This window comes from Papilio machaon, chromosome 1 (assembly GCF_912999745.1).
Source record: "Papilio machaon chromosome 1, ilPapMach1.1, whole genome shotgun sequence".
Taxonomy (NCBI): domain Eukaryota; kingdom Metazoa; phylum Arthropoda; class Insecta; order Lepidoptera; family Papilionidae; genus Papilio; species Papilio machaon.
The window spans coordinates 3167240-3177151 of record NC_059986.1 but is presented as its reverse complement, the minus strand read 5'-3'; the positions used below and the strand labels follow the sequence as shown (position 1 = coordinate 3177151).

The 9912-nt window shown below is 31.2% G+C and overlaps 1 protein-coding gene across 2 annotated transcripts; it reads right to left on the bottom strand.

The window, feature by feature from the left end:
* Positions 1-1386: 1386 nt before the first annotated feature.
* LOC106714206 (abhydrolase domain-containing protein 2) lies at positions 1387-8804 on the bottom strand. 2 transcript variants are annotated; one of them, XM_045686378.1, is made up of 7 exons: positions 8424-8474; positions 7471-7643; positions 6692-6859; positions 5137-5320; positions 2920-3114; positions 2540-2694; positions 1387-2037 (listed from the first exon to the last, which is right to left on the bottom strand). In XM_045686378.1, exons 1-7 carry the CDS (start codon positions 8450-8452, stop codon positions 1772-1774), a joined length of 1170 nt encoding a protein of 389 aa, XP_045542334.1. In that variant the 5' UTR covers positions 8453-8474; the 3' UTR covers positions 1387-1771. The 2 variants fall into 2 exon arrangements, with proteins under 2 accessions (XP_045542334.1, XP_014362664.2); XM_014507178.2 differs by having other exon boundaries at positions 1388-2037; positions 8446-8804.
* Between the last annotated feature and the right edge of the window lie 1108 nt (positions 8805-9912).

Sequence of the window (9912 nt, the reverse complement as noted above, 5' to 3'; positions counted from 1 at the left end):
GTATCAGGTTTCAATCACAGCTGATTTTTAAATAGAAATAGTTAAATAATTATAGTGTGACTAATATAATGAGAGTGCCGTGTTACTAGGAATTTGTTATGAAAACATTACTCCACTATGTGTAATTTAACCTGAACCTATGTAAAAATATTATTCACGCTTCTCCTGCGAATATGCATATAATTAATAATAATATTCGCATTTAACAAACATTTCATACGACACGTTAATTAATAAAATAAAATTACATTAATAAAAAAAACAAGAAAAGGAAAATATAACATAACTAATTATAAAAAAACTGTGCAGCAAATTAACTATAACCGAATTAAAATCAAACATTCAATTTCCAATTTTCTAGTATCAATTACACGTTAAATATAATAATACTATATAATTTCCAAAACTAATTGTGCTATGAATTCTTGTACTGTTTAAAATTTTTATAACATCTATACAGTCAACCCTGGATAAGCGAGAATCTTAGATTGGAGAGAAACCTTTATAAGGTAGAAAAATATTGCAGTTTCTTGAACTCTCACTTATACAGGTTCGACTGTATTACTGCGATGACACTAGTATTGACATATAGTCTGTTTTTTTTTTAAAGACAATTAAATATATGACTAAATGTCAATACAAGTGTTGCCAAATGTTCGCTATATTGGTATTGGATATCACATATTATAAACAAAAATAATGTGCATATAATCTCATCGCAAATGTGCGTCATAATATGTTAACTTAAAAAAAATCGTTTCAAATTTGACCCAATTTAATTACTAATTAAATGAATTAAATTAAAATGCATATTGGAATACTTTTAGTGTGGTTAAATTTCACATATAATGTATATGATGGGTCCTATGTATAAGGGCCAAAGTAACAAATTGATTTTTATTTTTTTCTGTTAAAAGCTACCTCTTAGTTTAGTTAACATGTACTAAACAAAATACAAATTTACAGGTGTAAATGTTATTTTTTACTGAAGTAAAAAGGCCTATGCGACCTATTTTCCTATATGAAACTTTAAGAGCCTCTATTGAAAAGTTGTCATTTTACACATTAGTCCTTATTCGTAGGAGCCATCGGTAATTTTTTGAACACAAATAAATATTGGCCATATTAAATAAATTGCAAAATGGTAATTTAGTATCAAACCTTATATATATATTTGTAAATCATAATATTTAAACTCTATCAACGAGTTGAGATAACAGTTTATATTCCGATGACAAATATAAAACATGTATTACAAAATAACCTTTTTAAAGGCACTTTACCGTATATATATACAACTATATATAAACCAAGTAACACAATTGAATCAAACTCATTTATAAATATACAAATACACTTTATCGACAAAAATCTATGTAAAATGCAATTAAATTTTGATATTTAAGCCGTCTAGGAATTGGAGCGATATAAGCCGCTCTATTGCAACCTAAGACTATATTCTGTAGTATGAAGCAAACAACTATAATGCAATATATCGCCAAGGCTATGCCCATCTTTGGCGACATAAAATAACCATTTTAAGTCAGAGTTAATTTATATTTAAATCAGTGCTTTTCAAACTGTGACTTGCGGCTACAGAATGTCGTGAAGCCTCAAAGAATTTTTGATGACATAGTTTCTTAATTAATCAGTAACTGACATAATATTACTCTTTAAGAGCTTCACGACGTGTTAAAGTTTAAAAAACACTGTTTTAAATTAGCTTTCTATAAAACATAAACGAATAAGCCTCCTTAAAAAATATAAATAATTAGACCTTTTGAGTTTTATCGAGGGGGTCCCGATAGATGATGGTGGCGGATTTGATGAGGTCCGGCTCGTCTTCGTCGACGGTGGCATCGAGGAGGGGGGTGTCCTTTGGGGCGCACTTGTCATGTGCCATGAGGAGACCCCCCACTAGACCGACGAGGGCGCGGTCCAGCCACGTCACCGGGTTGGCGTACACCAGCCCGCCCTCGTAGAATCCCAGATGTCCACCGTGTGCCAACTCTAAGTACATCGCTTTGTCGTGTGAACCTACAAGATGGTTTCATATAATTTAACTCTCAAAATATACAATCGTCTCATTTTCAGACAGGCGTTAGCGGATTCTACTCCTAAGTCTAGATTTTTGGAAGTTAACTTTTTTTTATTTAAATTGGCCTCTATTGGTTGCTAACAAGTTCGATGAAAAAAATAGCATTATCACATCGTTTAGATTACTATATTTTTGTGTTACATTAGCTTTTAAAAGGACAATTCTTTTTATCATATGATAAACGTATTGAGTTTAAAAGGTAATAAAAGATAAGCATTCGCTAAAGGGAAATTAAGCATTCAGGTTAATTGCTGAAGCGATCGGTGAACGGAAATTAATAATTGTTTGCGGTAACTACGCTCAGAAACTATTTGTATACAACCTAGAGGATGACGTAAAATATATATTGCCTTAGTTAATGAACTGCGAAACATTTTTCGTCCGGAAACAAATCGCATTATTATTTAATTTTAACTAAAAAATGACACTGGCAATACTCACTGACAAATTCTCTTGCAACAGGCAACAGTTGTTCAGGAACTATGGGGTCATCTCGCGCGTTTATAAACACCATTGGGGTTTTTATATTGTCGAGGTAGAATGCACAGGAACTCCATTTGTACAAATCCGTTACTGATTCAAACCCGTACACACGCCTGAGAAATATATCCAACAATAATTTAAAATTCTTATTTAAAAATATGATTCAAATATACTAATCAATAAAAAAAACATAGCTAAATTGAGCAATTGCAGAATATATAAAAATTTATAGACTGAAGGCTGAACCCAATAATCGATCTTCATTAATCTTTGGCTATTTATTATATTTAAAAATAATTTTCGTTAAGTAGTAACCTGACAATGCTTTTTAGACTAACCTTGAATAGGCTTCATCTAAGTCCGGCAGTGTACCTGCGGACACGATCATGTTTTCATCTAAAGAATATCTGGTCTTCATCTCTGGGCTGAGCAGCATCCGCTTGTGTCGTGTGATAATGTTACGATAGTTGTCAGTCATTATGTACAGGTAGAAACGACGGAAATTTTGCCATTGTAGAAGATGAACAATAGTGCTGCAAGAAATAGCCAGGTTGATAACCAATGAAGTAAATAACCAGGTTTGCAATCTGGAGAAATATGTTCGAAAAGTAACGAAGTTTATTATATAGTCGAACCTTGATTAACAAGAAACCTATATAAGCGAGATTCATTGATCCCGATGGAAGACCTTCATAAGGAAGAATGTCGAGAGAAAACTATCGGGAGAACAATATCGTGATCTCTTTGACTATAGCTTATCCAGGTTCAACTGTATTTAACCTGTGTTACATTGCTAATTGTTACGCACTAAACGAAAATAAAAGCTTTGCACATTAAATTCCAGCCTTTTCATACACATTATAGATTATTTGTATTTCATAACAAAAACGTTTCTTCTAAACGATCATTAAATTTTCTATGATGAATTCATTCGTGTTTTAATTAGGATTTTTCTTATAATATCACAAAAATGACGTAATTAATATACGAAGGAGTAAAATGTAAACAAAACCTCTTTGCGCTATGACAATCGATAAACGCAGACAGACTGGGAACTTGTACATCTGTATGGTATTTATTACAACAGTTATTGATTTCTATGGGAAAATATACATAAAGAACAAATGTGAATTCATATAAAGAAACTTCATGTATATAAATATAAAAAATTATTTACTCTTTACATGAGTTTATTAACATTGATCTGTAGGTTATCTGCGTAAGACACACAAACAGCCAATTAAGTCCAATAGTCGTCAAGATTGTAATAAACTAAAAATAATAATCCAGATAGGAATATAATAATAACAAAATAATTCATTAAATAATAAAACTATTAACGTTTTTTAATATTTCTTTTGAAAACACGGCCATGATACCTTATTTTATTCACACTTTCGTCTAAATATTTTAATGTATTAAAAATTTATTCAATTTATTATAATCAAATTCATTGTTATTGCGCCATTGAATTTATTCATTTTTAAATGAACATACTTAAAATTAATTAGTGTACAAACACTACTTAATAACATATTTATTTCTGTAGAAATTGATACGCAATAAAACCTACAATCTTTAGTATACTGAGTCATCAAGCTTGTTTACTGTTCGAAAGAGACATTGTACATAAAGATCCTTACGAATGTATCAGTCTGAATGCCTCGTGACAGTGATCCACTCGACCAATAACATAATTAGACCAATTGTCAATCGGAGCCTCGTTAGTCGTAACGCGTCACACGTTTCTTGCCACGTGATATCGCTACTACCAGATGTAACAGTTATACACTACATTTAATTATAAACTATGTATGTTATCCAAGTTATTCTTTTAAATCATTCTATTAAAGTCCAAGGAAGAATACGACTTCATTAACACCCAAAAGTACTAAGACTTTAGAATGCAAAATTTTACGTAAAAACCTTTATCAAGTAAGCGAATTTTTTTTTTAAAAAAATTGAACATCATAGAATCGGATATCGTCAGTGAATTGTAAAAAATACTTATTACTGACTCTTTCGCTAAAAACACAACAAGCTTTGACATGAAATTTCCAAATGACTTTGATAGAAATTTCATCATACTTTGTAATTTGGTTATAACTTTGTCCTTAAAATTAAAACGCAATCGTGAAACTTAAAATTAGGACCGTCACCAAAAAGAAATATGACGTCTACATAACAATAAAATTTTTACCCTATAATAAATAAAATTATTAGAATTAACAACAGACGTAATCGAAAATATACTACAGACTCACTATCACATCGAATGACTCGACCTCGCAAAAATGTTAGTACTTTGATAAGAAATGAAAACATATCCTTACGTTCACACTAAAACATTTGTATTTTAAAAATTTTGCCCCGAACATATTGTGTAAATAAGGTGTAAAACTGGGGAGTTTTGGGGAGGGAGCCCCAACACCTGTTTCAAAAACACATCTATTTTTCAAATAGGAAGAAAGATAAGGCGATATTGTTGTAATATATGTGTTAAGGCAGTAAAAAATTCAACGAGAGAGGTAGAATAAGACAAAGTAGTCACTTACTCAATAGCATTGTATCCTTGACATATTGAGATGCCTCCTACAATATTGGGAGGTCGCTTCCTGTCCTCGCCCAAATACTTTGATATCAAATTACCTCCTAGACTGAATCCAACTAGAACTAATTTGGTGTTTGGGTATCGTTCTATTAAATTATCAACCATGTAACCAAAGTCGTCAGTGTGACCTGAAAATAATATTCACGTTATATATCTTAATATTATGTATTAAAAGACTACATTTATATACAAGAATAAGAAATTTTGGATAAGTTTTAGGTAAATATATAACATATAACAAAGCGATAACTGAATTATGCTCATTGCATACTACTGTAGTTAATCTTACTTATCTTACTAATAATATAATTGCGAAAGTTTAGATGGAATGATGGAAGGTTTATGATCAAGCACTAGCTTATTCAATATAAAAAAATCTCCGAAACGACTCAACGGATCTGGATGAAATTTGGCACAGATATAGAACATTGTTTAGAAGGACAGTAGGCTACTTATTAAGTTTTTTTTTTTAACTCCGGACAGAATCGCGAACGACAGCTAGTGTATAATGTTTATAAAATTGTAAAGTGGATAAAGCAGTTTGCGATCATTAAACCGACATTACTAAATCGTAAGTCGTTAGAAATCTTAATTGTTTATTTTTCGACGTAGCATGCAGTTTTTATTGTTTATCGTGTTATGAAAATATTTTATAATACCATTTTTTGTGTGTAATTTAACTCCGCTTGTTGCTTTTCTATTTGTATATGTTGCGAAATAAATACATAATTTGAGTGAACGTAACATAGTGGAACGCCTTGACATTGATGGAACAACGACAAATGAGAGAGACGGCCACAACGACCTTGATTATCACAAAATATAATATTGAAACGTTGAAGAGATTTGCTTAATTTCCCCGCATAGACTCTTTTCACTCATTTACTATACTTTACTAAAATAAAAATCTACTTCAACATATCTTTGATTAATATCTATAAAGTTATGTGGCAATTCACGCGGTTGCACAGCTGAAGGTAATTTCAGAATATTATAACTTCAGCAAAATATCGTGTTCAGGATGGTTAAAATTAGTAAATGACTGCATTAAATAATAATCACTGAATTACGAGACATAGCAACAAACAATGTGTGCATATTACGAACGTATATTAGACAAAGATAGCAAACAGGACATAACATTGTGATTCAGATGTGATTATATTGTAGGTAATACTTTATCGGATAACATAAATCTCGTTATCAGAGATCTAGAAAAGTAAGCGAAGTATAAATTTTATTAGCATCATTGTGTCGAATGAGCAATACATCGAATTGCTATTAAAGTCAAGGTCGTTGACGCGTGACAACTGCTGTAAGTATAGTGCCATTCAAACTTAATAGCGGCTCGTAATTTCGAAATGACGCTGTTTACAATAATTTTAGTTACCGTCGTAATATAAACACACTTCTGTCCCTTGCGCAGACATGCGCTCGCAGCTAACAACGAACCGGCATAAAGTTTGAATGATGTAATATTCAGGTAGAAAATGAGTCACCGTAAGAGAATATTCGGGCTCCGGTGACGGGCACACTGGCGAGGGCGCCGATGTGGTTCAGCACGGCGCAGCGGTAGCCGTGGCATTGCGAGTAGTGTACGTAGGTGCGGATGTAAACGCTCTCCGACGTGTTGCCGATGCCGGGACAGATCGCTACAGTGACGTCATCTAAAGAATACATCTCATAAATCAGTCAATCCGGACCAGTCTCGAATCCAAATCAGCAAAATTTCAGTTATTATTTATTATGTATTTTAAATGTTGGCAACAAAAAAATTAGAGATAATCAAGTGAATATAATGGTGGCAGTTTGAAGCTATGACATCATCTATCCAATACCAATAAATAACATTACTCATACCTATTCTTAAATTTAAAATTGAAATTATTCCATGACCTTGAAGTACAACAAATTGTTGTTGAATATGCATTGTTGTGACTTTGTTTTCATGCAAATTTATAAAAACTAATTAATCTTTAGAGTACATTTATTTAGTTTTAAAATTTTAAGTTAAGTCAAACTAATTGCAAAGTGTTATATTGTGTATAAACATGGAACAAAATTCTAGAATACAATTTTTTTATTGTTCTTAGTGATAAGTGATAACTTTAATGCCCTTTTGATAAGATAATCACTAATTGTAACATATATGCAATTTTGTGCTAAAATATATTCTGAAAAGAAGTGTGCCATAGTATGATAAACCAATGGGCATGTACAGGTTCTGGGTTTGATGATTATGTATTTGTTTTTATCTAGTCTCATGTTTCAAGCTTACCTTCCCGTTCAGATCCGACTGGTTCATAGAGATCATAAGTGAGTGTGGATTTGTCGGGGAGAACCAGAGATATCCTGCCACCGATTGGCCAAGGGCACCTTACTCTGCCAATCAGACTGTGAAGTATTGTCTGAACATGACCACTGAAGCCCCACAATCTTGTTGGTGTGTAACTGTAGGAGACAAAATTATCTGTCAATTTTATTTTAATGATAAAATTTTGTTTGTTCTGGATTGAACTAAACCAATTCTAACCAATTACATGGTGTAGCAAATAAATTCAAAAAGTTTTACTTAAAAAAAATAGATTACTTTAAAATTAGTACCAAAGCCAACTCAAATAGAGACTATAGTAATGTCACAAATTTATGTAAAGCTAATTGTATAGGGTACACTATGAATAAATAAGGGTACACTAAGAATAGACAAGCAGTAATAATTTAATTATAATACTTAAAAAATACATGAAAACCTCTAATGACTATCTTTTATTTAACTTGCTATGTTATGGATATACATCAATCTTGGGTATCACTTATCATTAATGATGCCCAAGATTTTTGACTATTTTAATGCCTGTATATAACTAAATCATACTAAAAAAAAAACTTTTATTATCAATATGGACTACTAAAGTAGTATAAAAATATTTTTATGTCTAATAATTGTGTTTGTACATAATCTAAAGTTTATACAATTGTTACTATAGAAACGTAAAATAGCTCTTTTTACAAACATTACATTGATGAATGTACAGTAAAATACTACATTTGATCTTATAGGGTAAGATAACGTACATCAATTAACCTTTAAATAAAATTATCAAAAGATGAGTAATCCATCCATGCTTGATGAGATCATTAACTCATTAAGCACGGATGATTGCTCCTCTTTCAACTTCTTAATTTATTAAAATAATTTTTAAACTCAATACAAAAAGCTAAATATATTACTTGAATTTCTTCTGCCACTTACGGTTCATTCAAGAAGGGCGCAATAAATAAAATATTTTCAATAAAATTCCTGTCTCTTCCGTAAATCACGGGTTTATGAGGCTGGCTGTTTACGTTTAATATTCGGAAAAGAATGCACAAAATAACGGCAACCACGGCTAAAAGAACTGTCGACATTTTAACTGTTGTTTTATTATATAAATCTCAATAAATATCATTCATACACGCCCATGGAATTATTTAATTAATACGCCATTGTCACAATAACAACACCACTCAGTATAACCTACTACAATATACTGAAATGAAAACAGTTTCTTTTCCTTTCCCGGTTCCTGCAACAATCTTTCAAGTTCTAGATTTTTTGGAAACAAGACATGATAATTTTGAGCCGTGACGCAGACATGCACTGATTCGTTAGTTTTTCAAGCTTGTTTATCAAAACTGTGACACAATTGGATAAAGTTTCACTCTTCCTTCTTTACAATTGGTTAAAAACGTTATTTGACAGCAAATCGCGTGATGACCAAAGACAATTTTCAAGAAGCCAAAGACAATGAAATTTTTTCTTATTAATTCGAAAAAAGTTCAGGTCTTTAAATCGCTCAGCCACAAGTGTTGCTTTGAATATATTTTCTCTTTATCTTTTAAGTTGGTAAATAAGTAATAGATTAGGACGCTTTTTCACTTGCCTATTTTATCAGTTAAAAAAATAAGTAATGCTGATGAAGGTCAAACTTGGAAAAGTGAATGTGAATGACATGCCCAGAGAGAAGAAGGCATATAGACTACTTATTTTACTTCTCATCAAAATTAGTCCAGCCGTTCCGGAGATTACCCGGAACAAAGGATCCATGCGGTAACAGACAAAAATTTAAAATGTCTTTCATTTTCAGTAATGCAAATACGTAGGTGTACGAAATATTGTTTTTTTTTCAATATAACATACAGACGCTCCAATTTTGTTCACTGACTTAATTAGAAACAACATGCCACGATTGTAAAATTAAATATAAAAAACATTTGATTTAGAACATAATTTATTACAGAAAAAAATGTTTACATATCTAAAATAACTAATTACCAATAAATAACGTTAAAAATATCAATAATACTCTTTAGAAAACCTAATTCCAGTTGCTCCTGATACAAAAAAATTAAATTTAAAACAAACAAAACATGGAGCAATCAGAGACAAACATTGACATTTATTTTTACCATATAATTAAATAGGATTCTATTCCTATTTTTTTATATGACATGGGGCATAAACCAAAGATCTTATACTCCAAAATAGTTAATTAAGGCGCAAAAGCGAAGCCAGATTCCAGAGATACAAATTTAAAAAATGTCAGTAAATTACAACTCAAAGTTATGTATATTGGTAAACTGAATACTCTCTCACATACAGTGACACATCAATATTGGCTTCAATTTTCGAAGCTGATTCTGTATGCTTATCCATCTACCAATAAATCTTTGATAATAT